Below are 19,150 nucleotides of genomic sequence, written 5' to 3'. Positions count from 1 at the left end.
CCAGTGTTCATCAGTTCTGTTTTTGATAAAAATGGAGATGTGTATATGAGGGTGCGTGAGTTTACAGTATCCAGCTCATAAGTAAAGGGGGAAATTTTGTTCGATCACCTGGGTGACACGCTTATATAAGTAGAAATTGGGCAGTGTGCATCAACTCCTGAATGTAAGGAACATGGATGTTGAACCCGAGAAGCTGTCAATGGCAGAATCAAAATTTCTAACCGTGTATTGCTGCCTTCAGAGGAGAAGCGAAGACAAATAGGAAGGGGGGAGCTTTATATATGCTATTTCTTTAAAGAATACATGGATAATAGAGATGATAGAATGGAATTTTTTTGTAAACTGTTATTTCTCTGACTTAAGATACAGAAGTATAATTACTTAAGGCTGTTTCAGGCCGGTGTCTTAGATTTGATGATGTACCAAAGTTCAAATATTTAGAAGGTAGGAATCGCTGTATAATTGCTTTTGTAAAATTTTAGCTATTTCAAAACATTGATAGATGGACCAGTCTTATAAGAGTTAATTCTGTGATCTCAGTGGGGAGCAGCACTGGCAGAGTTGGAGAATTGGATCTACAATCTTGTAGCCCTATCTCCAATCAGCACACCCTGAGAGTGCAGCTTCCTCCTGATGTGGAATCTCAGAATTAGTGCGAGTGATATTAATTAATCTCCCCTCTCCGCCCCCCCCCACTCCCTTGTTCCCCCCCCCCACTCCCCCCTTAGCCTCCTATTCCCCCCTAAGCCCCCTATTCCCCCCTATCCCCCCCATTCCCCTCTCTCCCCCCCATTCCCCTCTCTCCCCCCCATTCCCCTCTCTCCCCCCCATTCCCCTCTCTCCCCCCATTCCCCTCTCTCCCCCCCATTCTCCTCTCTCCCCCCCATTCTCCTCTCTCCCCCCCATTCTCCTCTCTCCCCCCCATTCTCCTCTCTCCCCCCCATTCCACTCTCTCCCCCCCATTCCACTCTCTCCCCCCCATTCCACTCTCTCCCCCCCATTCCACTCTCTCCCCCCCATTCCACTCTCTCCCCCCCATTCCACTCTCTCCCCCCCATTCCACTCTCTCCCCCCCATTCCACTCTCTCCCCCCCATTCCACTCTCTTCCCCCCCATTCCACTCTCTCCCCCCCATTCCACTCCCTCCCCCCCATTCCACTCTCTCCCCCCCATTCCACTCTCTCCCCCCCATTCCACTCTCTTCCCCCCCCATTCCACCATCTTCCCCCCCCCATTCCACTCTCTTCCCCCCCCCATTCCACTCTCTTCCCCCCCCCATTCCACTCTCTTCCCCCCCCCCCCCATTCCACTCTCTTCCCCCCCCATTCCACTCTCTCCCCCCCCATTCCACTCTCTCTCCCCCCCCATTCCACTCTCTCTCCCCCCCATTCCACTCTCTCTCCCCCCCATTCCACTCTCTCTCCCCCCCATTCCACTCTCCCCCCCCATTCCACTCTCTTCCCCCCCCATTCCACTCTCTTCCCCCCCCATTCCACTCTCTCCCCCCCCTCCACTCTCTCCCCCCCCCATTCCACTCTCTCCCCCCCGTTCCCATCTCTCCCCCCCCATTCCCATCTCTTCCCCCCCCATTCCCATCTCTCCCCCCATTCCCATCTCTCCCCCCCATTCCCATCTCTCCCCCCCATTCCCATCTCTCCCCCCCATTCCCATCTCTCCCCCCCATTCCCATCTCTCCCCCCCATTCCCATCTCTCCCCCCCATTCCCATCTCTCCCCCCCATTCCCATCTCTCCCCCCCATTCCCATCTCTCCCCCCCATTCCCATCTCTCCCCCCCCATTCCCATCTCTTCCCCCCCATTCCCATCTCTTCCCCCCCATTCCCATCTCTCCCCCCCATTCCCATCTCTCCCCCCCATTCCCATCTCTCCCCCCCATTCCCATCTCTCCCCCCATTCCCATCTCTCCCCCCCATTCCCATCTCTCCCCCCCATTCCCATCACTCCCCCCCATTCCCATCACTCCCCCCCATTCCCATCTCTCCCCCCCATTCCCATCTCTCCCCCCCATTCCCATCTCTCCCCCCCATTCCCATCTCTCCCCCCATTCCCATCTCTCCCCCCCTTTCCCATCTCTCCCCCCCTTTCCCATCTCTCCCCCCCTTTCCCATCTCTCCCCCCCATTCCCATCTCTCCCCCCCATTCCCATCTCTCCCCCCCATTCCCATCTCTCCCCCCCATTCCCAGCTCTCTCCCCCATTGCCATCTCTCCCCCCCCATTCCCATCTCTCCCTCCCCATTCCCATCTCTCCCTCCCCATTCCCATCTCTCCCTCCCCATTCCCATCTCTCCCTCCCCATTCCCATCTCTCCCCCCCCATTCCCATCTCTTCCCCCATTCCCATCTCTTCCCCCATTCCCATCTCTTCCCCCATTCCCATCTCTTCCCCCCCATTCCCATCTCTTCCCCCCATTCCCATCTCTTCCCCCCATTCCCATCTCTTCCCCCCATTCCCATCTCTTCCCCCCATTCCCATCTCTTCCCCCCCCATTCCACTCTCTTCCCCCCCCATTCCACTCTCTTCCCCCCCCCATTCCACTCTCTCCCCCCCCATTCCACTCTCTCTCCCCCCCATTCCACTCTCTCCCCCCCCATTCCACTCTCTTCCCCCCCATTCCACTCTCTTCCCCCCCATTCCACTCTCTTCCCCCCCATTCCACTCTCTTCCCCCCCATTCCACTCACTCCCCCCCATTCCACTCTCTTCCCCCCCCCATTCCACTCTCTTCCCCCCCCATTCCACTCTCTTCGCCCCCCCATTCCCCTCTCTACCCCCCCATTTCTCTCTTTCCCTCCCCCCATTCCCCTCTCTACCCCCCCGTTCCCATCTCTCCCCCCCCGTTCCCATCTCTCCCCCCCGTTCCCATCTCTCCCCCCCGTTCCCATCTCTCCCCCCCGTTCCCATCTCTCCCCCCCTTTCCCATCTCTCCCCCCCATTCCCATCTCTCCCCCCCATTCCCATCTCTCCCCCCCATTCCCATCTCTCCCCCCCATTCCCATCTCTCCCCCCCATTCCCATCTCTCCCCCCCCATTCCCATCTCTCCCCCCCATTCCCATCTCTCCCCCCCCATTCCCATCTCTCCCCCCCATTCCCATCTCTCCCCCCCATTCCCATCTCTCCCCCCCATTCCCATCTCTCCCCCCCATTCCCATCTCTCCCCCCCCATTCCCATCTCTCCCCCCCATTCCCATCTCTCCCCCCCCATTCCCATCTCTCCCCCCCATTCCCATCTCTCCCCCCCATTCCCATCTCTTCCCCGCCCATTCCCATCTCTTCCCCCCCCCATTCCCATCTCTTCCCCCCCCCATTCCCATCTCTTCCCCCCCCCATTCCCATCTCTCCTCCCCATTCCCATCTCTCCCCCCCCCATTCCCATCTCTCCCCCCCATTCCCACACCCCCACACACCCCAATCCCCCCACCATACACCCCCACCCCCGCACCAACCTTCTCTCTGTCTCTCTCTCGCGCAAAGTTTCAGGGATCCACGGAAGTAACTTAAGCCTCAAGACAGAAGACCAGCGAAACAAGTTTGATAGTGTGCACTGGTCCCCAACGAAAACTGCAAGACTTAACTTTAATCAAAGACCTTACATCCAACCCAAAACCAGTAACTGAATTTCCATCTACTGCTTTAAACCTTCCCGCCTTTAATTATTTCTCCTCCTCTATCTTTGTGCATGTGTGTTTATTGCATATGTATGCTAGTGTGGTTGTGTCGTGTATTCTTAGTAGTTTTAACTGAGTTAGAGTTTTAATGTTAATAAACCTTTCCAGTTTAAATCTGAGAAAACCTGTCTGGTTGATTTCCTTGCATTTACAAGCAGTGAGAGCAGGGAGGAATGGGGGGGGAGAGATGGGAATGGGGGGGGGGGAGAGATGGGAATGGGGGGGGGGAGAGATGGGAATGGGGGGGAAGAGATGGGAATGGGGGGGAAGAGATGGGAATGGGGGGGAAGGGATGGGAATGGGGGGGGGGAGAGATGGGAATGGGGGGGGGGAGAGATGGGAATGGGGGGGGAGAGATGGGAATGGGGGGGAGAGATGGGAATGGGGGGGAGAGCAGGGAGAGCAGTGAGCAAGGACTCAGAGGGGAAGCTAAAAACACTGTTTTAAAAGTTAAACCCTGTAACGACCAAAGCAAGAAAAGGCTGAGAGGGAAGCCCTGGACCTCTTCCTCACCTGGTCGTAGCAATTTATACACACCAAGGAGACAGGACATAAATTCAGTTTCAAAGCAATAATTGGAATTGTATAATTGTAGTCCAAGTCTTCATAAACTCTCCTATGGCTAGAATTTTTGCCAACACAGAAACATTTAAATTTTGAGATGTTTTTATCATATAAAACCGTACAGGCTCCGAAAATTATCTTGACTGGCTTTGCACTCAATATGTTGCCCTTTACCACCACCAGCATACAAAATCACATTTATTAACATAGGTCAGGTACCTCATTCCCGTGCATTGAGGCAGTAAATTTGAATAATTCCAACTAACATTTCACTGGATGTCTTAACTGACTGCAGGCAGTGAGTTAAGATGTTGAGTGTTGGAATATACATGTTTCCGGCTAGGTGGTAATTGAATGCACTTACCATTGCATAACTCTCTAAAGTGCCTTAAAGCTCAATGAGCTGAAAGTAACCCCCTTGTTCTTAAATGAAATTGCTCTTGTTCGTAACTCACCTTTACATTGTTATTAGTTAATGATTACTGATGATGCTTTGAAATCTTCTTCAATGTTTTCAGTCACAAAACATGTAGACGTTATTCTGATGTGTTTCAAAGTTGGCTCTGGGATCAGCATACGGGACCCCAGTACATTTCTTTATTAATAGTATTTCTCAACTGTTTTTTAATACATTTTCACTTTGAAATATCACAGATGCAGTAGTTAAATAGAGCAACATATAAACTATACTACAAGTGTATGCATGAATGTTAAATATCTAGGCAAATAATGAGCCAAAACGAGACCATTTATACTCTTGAAGTTACAGAACATCTTTGTATGAACAGATCGCAAAGGTACTGTGAGGCATTTGTTACATGACTGTGGATTGTTGGTGGTTGATTAATGTGGCAGGCTATGGTACAAAGGAGTACAAGGCCACCTTAGCTCACTGGCATGTACTGATGCTCCAAAAAGCATATTAATGAAGAGAACAGCTTGCTTTTATCAGGAATTTCAGAGATATATCTGGAACAGAAGTTCCATGCATGCTACTCCAGTTTCCACAGCCTGAAGATAGTCCAAAAGAATATCACTGAAATACCCTAATTTTTCACCTAACCATAGCAGCAAGAATAGAAATGATTTAGATGCACCAATAATTTTAACATTTCATTTCTGGGTTGCAATGTATAGTTAGTGAAAGTTGAACTAAGAACCCAAACTGGAAAGAGTATAGTAATTTACATTGCAGGTTTTCAATTTTAAGGATGAAATCAGGGTTATGTCATTTAGTTATGAGGTGAAACTAGAAAACTGGGGCTTTTTTCAATATAATAGAAAAGATTAAGAGGACATTTAATATGAATATTATGATTTTGGTATAGTAAATAGCAAAAACAATTTCCTTTGGTCAGTGAGTTGGTAACTAAAGGACGTCAATTTATGATCATTATGAAAAGAATAAAAGGACAGATTAAGCGAATTTTATGTTACACAGATCATTAGGAGATGGAGTACCTGATCAGACCCAATGGCGGTAGCAGAATTCGTAACAGTTTTTGAAAAGGAAGTTAATTAATATTTGAAAAAGAAAATTTTAGACAAATAGAAAGACATCCAACACAAACATGATGGGCCAACTGACCTTGTCTGTGCTGTAATTTTTTTTGTGGGGGGCAGTTTTAACAGCTGAAACCAGGCAGGAGGGCAGCTAAAATGGAATGCGGAACTTACACGCTCCATTCTTACTCTGATCTGGATAACTGCAATTTTAAATGGTAGGTGGAAAGGTCACCTGCCAGAAACTGACAGAATCCTCCTTCAAATATCAGAAAGGGCTGACTGCAAATTTAACCTGAGGCTTGAGTAAGATAGTGGCAGTTTCCTCATCAGCATAAAGCTTCTGAGAACTGCATCAAGGCCAGAAGAGCACTTGTTAAGATAAGTTTTAAAAAATTATTTGAAGTCCCCTTGCAGGAGTACTCCTCCGGGCTTCTGCAGGTAATCTTGGACTTCCCATGCCCCAGTCTGCCTGTCCTCTCTGACCCATTTATTTTGTGCCAATGACCGTTCCCTCAGCTCCCTGGCAGTGGTCTCCAACTAGCCCAATTTTAACAATAGACAGCCACTTCCTGCCAACTTCTTGGCTGTGCTTTTGAGGCTGGACTTTTAAAATCAGCTGAACCTCCTTGGTACTGCTCTGGATGGGTCAGCCACTTGCTAGGCCACATTCCCACTTGGGAGTAAAAATTGACCTTTGTGATTCTATTAAGTTCTTGAACTTTTTAGTACATTAGGACAGGTTTCCAAGATAGCGGCAGTTTACTCCTAAATGGTTACAAACAGTTGTAAACAACATTACATAGTGAAATGTACTATTTGCACATGACCTTTCTGCACTCAGCTCATTATCCTAATTAATTATAGCTCCAGGTTCACATTTAGATGTATAGAGGAAGCATGCTACGTGGAAATGGAAAATTACAATGTAGACAAAACTTAAAAGGCTATGAACAATGACAGCGAAGTGTCAGAATCAAAAAACAAAAGTCTCTGCAGCCTCAAAGAGTTCAGAACATATTGCAACACATCTCGCCAAGGTTGAAGGGGGACAAGAGCAGGAAGTAACAGATAAGAATAAAGTGAAAGAAACCCCAATGTGCAGTCATGCATCCACAGGCATGTGATGGAGCAGCCAGGTACTCGACCCCTGTTTATGGCTACTGAAGTGGAGGTAGTGCTGCTGTAAGATGCTTAAAGGTGGAAGTGCAAGTAGAAAATGCAGAGTTTATGGATGCTGTTGACAAAATTACAGCTATAGTTTTAAAGTGCCATTTGTCAGAAGTAACCAAGCTATGGTACTTGTGTCTCCCTGATAATGTGGGGAATTAACCAGGTATGTCTCATTCATTAAAAAGTAGGGCGAATCTATCAGCATCTTCAGAATAATGGAAAGAGCCAGTAATCATGCCATCAAACAACAAAACCTACTCACTGATGCACTTTATGGCTCCAGACCTTGTCACAAGCTCAATCCAGGCATGGATACAACAGCTTAATGCCAGAAGAGGGGCAAGAGTGACTGCCCTTGACATCAAGGCATCGTTCATCCAATTATGGCATGAAGGCACATGAGCTAAACTGAGATCAGTGGAAACAAGAAAAAAGCTCTCCAGTAGCTGATACATGCCTGATACAAATGGAATGTGTTGTCGACAGTGCTATCAAGTGCCACTTAAACAGGAATAACCTGCTTACTGCTGCTCAGTTTGGGATTGACCAGGGCCACTCAGCCCCTGACCTCATTACAGCCTTGGTCCAAACATTGACAAAAGAGCTGAACTCAAGAGGAGAGGTGAGAGTGATTGTCCTGGATATCAAGGCAGCATTTGACTGAGTGTGGCATCAAGGAGCCCTGGCCAAATTGAAGTTAATGGGAATCGGAGAATACACTCCATTGGTTGGAGCCATACCTAGCACAAAGAAAGATGGTTGTAGTTGTTGAAGGCCAATCATCTAAACCCCAGGACATTGCTGTAGGAGTTCCTCATGGTAGTGACCTAGGTCCAATCATCTTCAGCTGCTTCATCAATGACCTTCCCTCCATTAGGTCAGAGGTGGGGAAGCTCATGATGTTCAGTACCATTCGCAACTTCTGAGACACTGAAGCAGTCTGTGTTCATATGCAGAAAGACCCGGACAACATTCCATCTTGGGCTGATAAGTAGCAAGTAACATTTGCGCCACACATATGCTAGGCAATGACATTATCCAACAAGAGAGAATCTAACCATCTCCCCTTGACATTCAACAGCATTATCATCACTGAATCCCCCATTATCAACATCCTGCAGGTTACCATTGACCAGAAACTGAATTGGACCAGCTACATAAATGCTGTGGCTACAAGAGCAGGTCAGAGGCTGGGAATTCTGCGGCAAATAACTCACCATCTGACTCCCCAAAGCCTGTTCACCATCTGAAAGGCACAAATCAGGAGTGTAATGGAATACTCTTCACTTGCCTGCATGAGTGCAGCTCCAACAACACTCAAGAAGATTGACATCACCCAGGACAAAGCAGCCTGCTTGATCAGCAGGCCAACCACCACCTTAAATATGCACTTCCTCCACCACCGACATACAGTGGCAGCAGTATGTATCATGTACAAGATGCACTGCAGTAACTCACCACGCCTCCTTCAACAGCACCTTAAGGGGAACATTAAATTGGAGGGAAATTCAGAGTTATACACCATCCTATTTGTGTACACATTACCATTACTTGATCATTGTTTTTGGGTTCGATTCCTAGCATTTCCTCCATAACATCATTTTGAGAGCATCATCAGCATAAGGAGTGCAAAAGTTCAGGAAGACCCACTGCCATCTTCTCAGGGAATCTAGGAATAGATAATAAAGCCTTCCCAGAGTCACCCATACTTCAAATAACAAAAAAGGCAAATATGAATCTGTATTTATACATATAGGAATATTGAATCTAACAAGTAATGTACAAGGCATTGGTTAGGCCATAGTTAAAACTTTAGACAGTTTTGTGATGTGGCAAGGATATAATGAAGATTCACTAAAATGATTACTAGAATGCAAAATTATGATTTTGAAGTAAGTCTCAAAAATTAGGTCATTTTCATTGTAAAAAAAGAAAGTTGAGGTATATCTAATATAGGTTTTCCAAATTATAAAAGTCTGTGAGAGCTTAATAATGAAAGATTGTTTCTAGTGATTGCCAAATCAGTAAAAAGGCATAAACTTTGGATTATCACTGAAAGAACAAAATGAGAAATTGGACATAGAAAAAGATTTCTTGATCTACTTGGTAGCATTAGATCTGCTGGCCCACCAATCAGTGACCATGCAGACACAGTAGTGGGCCCAATTTTAATTCTGTGCAAGTGGGTGGGTTGTAAATGGGTTAAAATAGAGCCCAGTATCTGGACATAATTGCATGTTAATGTTATGGTCCCCGTGGAGATCAGCAAACCAAAAGAACGGAATTTACCAACCAACCCCAATAGGAAAGCCAGACGGGCAAGATTTATCTTTTATAACTTTTACTTTAACAATCAAACCATAATTAATATGAATTAGCAATCAAATCATGGTCAAAATATAAATATATAGATTACAGATTATGCATTAATGATCAGATGTAACAAAGATAGATCTCACGGATTTACTGGCAGTCCTCTCAGCAAAGATGGCACCAAACAGCCACAAAATTCCTTAAGACTATGAACTTCTTCAGGTAAATTCCCAACTCTTGTCCTCCAAGATGCAAACACTGATTTCCATTCGCCAGTAGCTCCCCTGCAATCCCGAACTCCGCCAATACCATCTCCACCAAAGCTGCATACCCCTCCGGAACTTCCATAGTTCTGCTCATGACAATCTTGATGGTGTAGCTCCACCAGTGACGCATTAAGTAACTCTTTAAGTCACTAAAAACAGATGTCGCAACTCATATTTGACAATGGCCAGCTCCCAGAATCAGTTTTCCAGTCTCAGCAGCTTAGCTGCAAAAAACAACACTCCCTTTCAAACAGCTTGCAACCTGCTTGAACGATCAGTCTTGAACTCTGAGCTTGAATAGCCCTAGTCGCATGCCTCTGGTCAAATGACCCTGTGTTTGTTTTGTTTTATCCGGTTCCAACCAGTTTTGCTTCTCCAGAATCCTGAAGTTTTTCATTTCATTTTCAAGTCAGGGTCTGTCTCCAAAAAAAAAACAAGCTTTGAAACCAAAGTCAGTGCACTTAATAGAATTCAACACCTCATCTGTTCAAAAAACAGTCAGTACACGCTCCTCCACTGGTGTCGCACAAGTGGAAGCATAATGATGAGAAGCTCGAGATAAAAAAACATTTGGTAGCAATGATGTTGTGTATTGTCCTTGGCTAGTATGGGAAATGGCTTTGATAAGTAAGCTTAAATAGGATTTGTGAAAGTTGAAAAACAGAGAGCAAGGTGTGAAGATGATGGACTTCCGTATTAGATTCCATATTAGATTGGTCCAAATGTACCTTGTAGTTGTTAATAGATGGCCTTCCGCATCTGCTTCAAGTGGCTGCTACTCTTCTGGCAGACCTCATCTCAAATGCGTTCCTGCTCGAGAACCTCCATGAGAAGGCTTCTTTTTGAGGAAAGGTTGTACAGCATGCAGCACTCCAGTACTAACCTTAAAAGTCTGGCCAAACTATGTAGCAGAGCCTCCAGGCACTTTTGCTTTTCCTCTTCCTCCAAAAAAAAAAGATGCAGTGGCACTTTTGATGGGAAACTAATTGTGACTTCTTTAGAATGGAATCCACTAGGGTTTCCAGGGTCAGGCCATTTTCATTTACCAGGCAGATGTCCTCACCAACTTTGCCTTTGCAATGCTGGTGAGGCTGCCTTGCTGGTTTCCCTTAATGTCTAGGATGTTTCAGGACATGATTTGGCTTGGAGCACTCTTGTAGGCCCTCTCTTAGGCCATTCCACTAGACACTGGTATTTTGCTGATGTCCAATCTTGTTTGGGGCAGTGGAAGAAGTGGGAATATTAGTAGATGGTGATTTCCTGCCAGCCCTGCTTCTTCATTCATAAGCCAGTCTTTCAGGAGGTGACAGTAACTACTGCATACCCCAACCTAGATGATACTCCTGCAGCCCGTTCTTCAAGTTGGAAAAGCAGTTTTATTGAGTCCCAATTCATTTCTTTGTCCATTAGGATTATTGCAGGTATGCCACAAATCCTGAGGAAATTCTTGCCATAAAAGATAGGGATCGTGTGGTGCTATTTAGCTCTTGCTGCATTCTGAAATATGTTTAAGGTGAATGCATTGTGAGTGTTCGGCTTATTCATGTTTCCTACCTAGAGCAAACATTATTAAACATTACAAAGGACTTAAGTTTTATTCCAAGAGACAATTCTAATTGCTGGAGAAGGACTAGTGAGACATCTGATACAAAGTTTGCTATTAATCATAGTTGTTTTGTACTCCAATGTTTGGTAAATTCCCTCCATTTTATGACTTTACCTGATTTTGTAAATAAATCTTAACTGTTGTTTTAGTCCATTGAACCTCTGGCCTGCTTGTAATATTTTCCATCTATCCAAAGTGAGTATGGGAGCATAACACAATAATTTAATTGAGATAATTGTTAATCTAGAGTTCTGCAGGGACAGAAAGCAAACACAAAAAAATTTAGACTTTTAGATCAGAAGGGATGCAGTGAATTTGAACAGAACCTAAAACTGTAATTTAAGCTCTTTCAGCAAATATGTAATAAACTAGTTGGACTGTCATTCCTGCTTTGAAGCAACGTATTTCTTGCATTGCATTGAAATATGAACAGCAGTGTGATTGTAGTTTGAGGTTGCTAATGTTAAAAATGTAAAGGTGGTCCAATTGGAAAAGACGACTTTTCAGTGGTAATCCAAATCTTGGCATACGATGTGAGACCAGGGGATGTATTTTCACCAAGGAGGTGGGAAACAGAAGCCGAGAATGTTTTTGTGTCATAAACACCGCCCCTCCGGTGGGAAACTGATTAAAGTTCAGATTTTCTCGGTGGTAAGCCCTTAATTGATGTGGAGACAGGTTTCCTGTCCAATTAGAGCCAATGAGGGCGGGAATGGAATGGGTCCGACGAAGTATGGGGCTCATTTAAACAGCCCACGACAGCTATTACTGAGGCTACTGGTTGTCCTGAGGGAGAGTGTGTGTAGTTTGTGCGAAAGCATTCCACAGCACCAGAGGGAAGCGAGATGTCACAGGGGAGCCAGAGGCCTGACACCCGAGGCAGGGCAGACCCTCGCTTCATCGATGCTGACCTGGATCTAATGCTGGAGGATGTGAGGGAGAGGAGGGAGGACCCCTTCCCAGAGTGTGGTAGGAGGAGGCCACCTTGTTGGACAGCGGGAGAACCTCTGTTCAGTGTCATCTCCCTGCTCCTGCTCCTCCCCGATGAGCTGCCTCCTTCCAGGACCTCACTGTTCTCAAGGTCCACAACTCTCTAGAGGGCCATGATATGGAGGGTGCAGCAGACCACCCTAATGATCAAAACCCTTGCAGAGGGTATTGGAGAGCATCACCCGATCAGTCCAGTCACTAGAATCGCATCTTGAGAAGCACGATGGCCTGCTCATAGGTAGTCCTATTGAGCAGGTGGCATTAGTTGTATTGCCTCTGTCTGGCGCTCCTGTAAAAATGTCTATAGTCATCGCTTCAGAGGGTTTCCCTTGTCCCCTCGGATCCACCCATGGACTTTGGGGGTTGCAATGAAGATCTGAGGGGACCTGGACTGGCAGAAGATAAAGGAAGCATGGCAGCTGCCAGGAAAGCAAGTGCACACATGGAGGAAGCTCTTGCTGTGGTGGCAGACCAGTTGGAGAGAATGGAAGCCCTTCCTGTTGATGGATGTCACTGGCCGGTCACTGGGTACCTTGATGGCCACATGGGTGCAATCGATGATGCCCTGCACCTGGGGGAATCTAGCGATGGTGTTGAAACCCAATGTGAGGCTGTGTATGCCATTAGACAGATGTGCTGTCCAGCTCTGGCAAACAGGGCATCAGTGACCAGCGAGATGCAGTTTTGTGCAGCCATTTTTGAGATGCCTCTAAGGTCCACAGCTGATCCTTGGAAGGAGCCAGAAACGAAAAAGTTCAATGCCACAGTGACTTTGACGGCCACTGGCAAGTGACCAGTGCTACGCGGTGCGGGATCTTCAGCAGTAAGGGCACAGATGTCTGTGACCATCTGCCTGGAGAGTTGCAGCCTCCTGTGGCGCTGGCTCTCTCTAGGTATCTCCCGTCTTCGGCAGTTGATCCTGTGTGGAGGGTTTGGCCTCTGTTGCATTCCTGCTCCTCTTCCTCACTCGTGCCCTCCTGATGCCTGGGGCTTGACTTTCCTGTGAAGGGTGTTGTCCCTCATCGCCACTGGGCCCAAAATCTGACAATCATGCCCCTATTGTCAGATGGAGTTTTCCTTCTGGGCAGGTGGCTGCTGTCCGCCCCTGTGTGCCAGGAGGGTGCTGAGTGCATACTCTCCCTGCCAACTGTGCAGCACCAAAGACAGCCCCTTACTAAGTGTCTAGTCCCCCTTTGCCTCACTAACTCCCTTATGGAGCTGGGATGATGCCCTGGAAATGCCATGGCTGGCTCCCCACTCTTCACCCACTGCCTTCAGATAACTGTTCCTGAAAGCCTGGATAACCTGTCCAGCCCTTTAAAAATTTGAACTTGAATCCCTGATAAGCTCTTAATGAACTTTTCAATATATATATAATGTGTGTGTGTGTATGTATTTGCATGTGTGGTCCTTTTAAAAGGCTTTCTAATTATGGCTCCCTCACAAATCAGGATTCATTATAACATTCCTGCTTGAGAAGCACCTTCCCTCTCTCTGTTTATTCAAGCCTTTTGTAGAGTTCCCAAAGGAAGTGTCATGGCGGGAGGAGAATTCTACTTCATGCACACGCACATGGCCTTTTCCAGAATGTGTAATTTCTAACCACAGCAGACAAGCAGCATTCAACATGATCATAATGATAGGCATGTTATTGGTTGTAAATGATTATGAAATGCCTGTAGTCACTCTGAGATGACTGTCACATAAAATACACATTCTGTGGTTAAAATTAAAACCTAGTCAGAGTCATTGAACATTCGTAACCTTACTGGCCAATGTAAATCAAGTGCATTTATTTGTCGGACATTGTCAGAAATGTAGTATTTTACACTTCATCGCACTTTATAAAAGTATGAAACCTCTAGAAAGGTGACAGTAGTATGAATGTCCTGGTTGACTGAAAACATTAAAGAGGAATTTATTTTGCCGATTCAGTCTGCTCGTTCTGCTAATATTGTTTCTCCAAGGACAGAAGTATACGCAGTATAGGTTTGTATTGTTACAATTTGTTTACTACATGCTTAGCTATAAGTTTTCCTGTCACAGTGACTTAAGACATAAGGACAGAAATGAATGATTCCTGCCAGTCAATGAACTTTAACTGGAACTGCACTTGAATGGTAATAATCTGCTCCTGTAATTGCTGTGGAAAAGAAAAATCCTCCAGAGATTTTACATCTAATCATTTATTTATAAATCTGGTGATAGCAGGCTGCAGAATGCGCAACAGGGGTCAACTTTGTGCTTAAAACCATTGTCTGGTGTTTACATTTCACAGCAGTTTTTACAGTAGTTGCAACCTACATGATCAGCCGAGCACTTTAATTCACTGGGTTCTGTTCTGCACATCATTGCTTTAGACAGACTACTTCATTAAGGATGCTTCAACAGAGGCCATTCCCCTCAGCATTAGCTGAAATATGCATGTTTTTCCATCTCATTAATTCAGTCTACATACAATTAATTTCTGCCTATTAATAAACCCCTAGGTGTTAGTGACAGCTATCTAACCTAACCATACCAAGTGAGGCCTGAGTTACATATGCTTGAATTTCAAGTTCCAAATGGGTGCTGAATACAAAATTGCCCCCACTAGATTTCAGAAGCTTCACAATAATACAATTAAAACACAGGGGTATTTAGTCTGATCATTGAAACTATTTAGCTGTGTTGAAGAAGTTAGTGGTTTTAAATTGTTCACAAATAAAAACCAATGTTAGTAATCATGACTAGATTTTGTTTTTATTGATATGGATAAATGTTCCGGTGCCAGAGAATACATTTTTAATACATTTCAAAAAGAAAGCGTGATCTCAGCTATTTTTGTACAATTATAGTGGCTGTTTATTTAATAGTTCTTTAAGTATTGTACATTGACATCTGGTCAGTATGCTTATGTCAATATACTTAACTTACCAAAATGTGTTTTTCCTTGTTAAATGAACCTTTTAACATACTCCAGCTGTGATACCAAGTAATGGCAATGACAACACACCGCAAGGAAGTTGTGCATTTTTTAACTGCTACATAATTAATTTCTTTCAGCAAGTTAGTTACAACATTGGCGACTATTGGTGTTATTTGCAGATAACATGAAATATCAGTCAATGTTGGGAACAGATAAATTTGTAGTATTTATAAAACTGTATAAACCAATTTACAAAAAAAGGACCACTTAAAGTGTTGAGATTATTTATTAATGATATAAGGTACATGTTAATGAATTTGCAACATATTTCACCTATGCCTAGTTCGCAGTCAGTATACCAATAATACACATATTGAGAGGAAGGTTGCTTGAGCAAAACTTTTGTACAATGGCTGGAATTTTGAAAAGAGTTTGAACTCGGGATCAAAATACAGACTTATGGACTGCTGCACTGTTTACTGGCTATTGATAGAGAAACTGAGTGGGATAGGTGCAGTAGATTAATTGACTGCCCTATAATGTACTCTGGGCAGATGATTAAAGGTTTGTTAAATTCTATTCCTTGTGTCTCTGATACCAGATGTTGATTTAGCACTGATATAAAAGGGATACAGACAAAGTTATTGTAAGTTTTCTTAACTGTATTTGTTTTAACTGTATTTCTTTATAGTTGACACAATTCATATAACGTAATAAAGAACAGAGCAGGTGCATAATAACATAATTAAAAGTTCCAATACTATAATGTGATCTGTTAGATTGAAGGTGCTTATGTTAATATTTGTGATACATAGAAGGGAATTAAGAGTTTGAATAAACTGTATTGATTTGTTCTGATTCACCAAAATGTATCAGTGTGGAAAAAAGTTATTTATATTAACATGAGGGACTATGATGGGGGGAGAAACCAGGTAACACTTCAACAATAGGCTTCTTATTGCGTTCTGCTGCCTGAGATTTATTAAGTTAATCAATGACATGACACAGCTTGATAAAAGCCCTGTTTACATGGAGCTTTCTAATTCTAATTTGATCTAAATCAGCCCTTAATTCCAATTTAAATGTACTATGTAAATGGTGCTTAATTCTGATTAAATCCGAGTTTAAAAACATACTATTTCCTGAGGTGGGTTTAATGTAATTCTATCTAAATTCATTTTGTTGTTCACCCATGCAGATGGGTGTAAGTGAAGTGAACTCAGAATCTCTTGGTGTCCCACAGTGTCTTGTGATGTGACATAAAGAGCAAGTACTGTGTTGTGTATCACTTCATGCAATGTGTCCATTTAATGCAAATTGAAAATGTCTTCGTGCAAATGATGGTTAAGCTGCCATGTAAATCAAACAAATAATAAAAGTGGTTCACATTAATTCCAAGCACACCGATACAAATTAGCTTGACCTCTGCCTTTAAGTAGGGCTTATCATAAGCGCATAGGGGGTGATATCAACTTAAACATTCCACAGGTGTGATTGTAAGCAATAATTTTTTTAAGATTTTATTAAATCTATTCATATTTCAGCAGCAATTAGTGAGGTAATGCCATCAATAGGAAGTCACTGTGCTCCTTAATTAAACACAGGTTTTGGTGTTGCTTAATCACAGGAAACACAATTTCTCTGATCTGATTTTTTTCATAGTAAATATTAAATTATCAATATATTATAAACTTCTTGAAGAACATGTTTAATTAGTAAGTATTGTCAGACAGAAGAAAGTACATTTTTTCTGGTATTTCTAGCTGTGTGTTTCTTCATTGCAGTTGAGTATTTTAACCAAAATTGTGAATTTGGTGCAGAATGATAATGGCAAAGGAAAATTGCAAACAGATTTACAATATTTCAAACTGCATTCAAAAGTGTTCACAACATGTTAAAATTATTCATTCCAGATTTCATTCTGAGGCCATGCCTGGAAGTAGATGTATGTGGATAATTTATTATGATTCCAAGGAGCTATGTCTATAAATAATTATCTTTTACTGAACAAGTAACTTGACATGTTGAATGCAACCAGTGTTGCTGCGGTATAGAAAATAAACTTTCATATTAATCAGCAGTCAAGTATTGTAAGTTGGTCTTCATAAATTATGAATTGTGTTCAAATCTCTCAGGGTTCATTGATAGAAAAAAATTAAGAGAAAATATAAGGCAGCAAGCATTTGAATCAATTTTCACTAGAATGCTCGGTATGTTGTAATTGTTTTTTTAATCATTAGGGAACTGTATTATTCATCTGCAATTTTGAAGACTGCTCTTCAGATTTGGTTGTCAAATTGAAAAGTTGCAAAAGATTGTTTCCATGCAGTTGAAGCCATTTTAAAGTTCACAAATGCCAAACTTGCTGAACAAATGTTATCACTTAATTCTGCAGGACAAGAGTGGCCTCATTTACTTCTGTGGTATGTGAAAGCCAAGAGGAAATGACAGCACCAGTGAAATACTGTATGACCTGGCTTCAGGCCTATTTCTCTGAACCTTGGACAACGGAAAAACTTCCTCTCCCTGCCTTTCACCATCCCATTTTTCAACAAGGTCTGTTGCAGTCTATTTGTGTTTGTGTAATAATATTTTGACTTTACATGATTTTGACTTGCATTACATTCCTGCTTTATTGACAACAGTATAATGGAGCATTTTATCCTGTGTGAATTTGAGACACGGCACATAACATCGAGTATTTAGGAATGATAAGGTTCTTTAACTGTTCCAAGTGGTTCTGTTAGTTTTGGCACACAGTTGCACATATTTTGGCATGAGAGCTGAAAATGATGCAGTTCCACTCCTGACATATGCAGACTGAAAGGCCTGAATGTAAGCACATCTGAATAGCTGTAAAGTTTTCAATGAGCTTATTGTTGACCTGTATTGTCCTTTTGCCAATATCTGAGCATTCCTTAAAGGGGAAATATATTCTGCTGAATTGTCACATAATCCTTATGTTGTTAAAAAAAAAAACACTTTCTTAGGTTTTTCTTAGTCACCTTTGTTGCCCAGTTTTATGTTTCACAGTTGTTCATTTGAGGCAGCCTAGGAACAGAACAGATACTCCTGATCAGTATTCTTTTTTCATATGGTACCATAAGGCTGTGCTGTGGTGCCATTGTGTATACATGGTGCTGTTCACAACTTAGTGATCCCATTAATTATGTCACTGACTTCATTATGCACGTAAGGGAAGAGAGATTACTCAGGGCACATTATCTTTCCACAATCTTCTCAACCTCTTTGCAGGCTTTATTATGGTGACTTCACCATCCTCCTTTGATACTTCTTGTCTGTTGTCCAGCTCAGTCATATGGTCTTTGCTACGTTTCATTCCTGGCTACCCAATCATAGCCAAAGCAAAACCAGCATTGACGTATCTACCACCATCAACCCCGCCCCCAAGACTCCCTTTGCACCATTACTTTTGGAGTCCCCCAAGCAGCTATCCTTGGCCCCGTCTTCCTCATTTTACACGCTGTCTCTTGCCAACATCATCTGCAGACATGGTGTCAGCTTCCATATACACCCAACTCTACCTGTCCACCACTCTCTCCATCCTTCCATTATCTCTGTGTTATCAGACTGCTTGCCCCCTATCCAGTCTTGGATGAACTGCAATATCTTTAGCTAATAAGATCTTTAACCTTCAGGCTCCAGCATAAATTCTATACTCTTACCACCAATTCTTGTGGTCACTTTCTCAAGTTGAACTTGACTGTTCAAAGCCTCTGCGTACTATTTCCCTCTAATTGAGCTGAGCTTCAGACCCCATATCTTCTCTTTTAAAAAGAACACCTACTTCCATCATTGGAACCTTTCTGCCCCTCTGCTGCTGAAACCCTCATCCATGCCTTTGTTATGCCTGGACTCAACTACCCGAAGTTTTTAAGGTCATCCTCCCATCCTTCAGCTTCTTTAAAATGCTGCTGCTCGTATCCTGTCATGCTCCAGTTTCCACTCACCCATCACCCCTGTCATCACAGACCTCCAATGGCTTCCAGTGCCCCAAACCATCAAATTATAAATTTGCATCCTTGAGTTTAAACCCCTTCATGACCTCCCTCATCCCTATGTCTCTAACATCTTCTGGTCCAACAATCATTCCAGAACTCACTGTGGGGGTTGGGGGGCA

The 19,150-nt window shown here is 43.8% G+C and overlaps 1 protein-coding gene across 2 annotated transcripts in view; it reads left to right on the top strand.

Moving 5' to 3' along the window:
* Positions 1 to 19,150, top strand: part of mgmt (O-6-methylguanine-DNA methyltransferase) — a 449,047-nt gene that overhangs the window by 259,288 nt on the left and 170,609 nt on the right. For both annotated transcript variants that reach the window (XM_068052718.1, XM_068052719.1), the window contains exon 4: positions 17,405 to 17,565. In XM_068052718.1, the coding sequence (XP_067908819.1) occupies positions 17,405 to 17,565 (161 nt within the window). The remainder of the gene's footprint in view (positions 1 to 17,404; positions 17,566 to 19,150) is intronic.

The sequence above is a fragment of the Heterodontus francisci genome, chromosome 20, assembly GCF_036365525.1.
Source record: "Heterodontus francisci isolate sHetFra1 chromosome 20, sHetFra1.hap1, whole genome shotgun sequence".
NCBI lineage: Eukaryota > Metazoa > Chordata > Chondrichthyes > Heterodontiformes > Heterodontidae > Heterodontus > Heterodontus francisci.
Note: the sequence above shows the minus strand (reverse complement) of the source record. Positions and strands in the feature narration are given on the sequence as shown.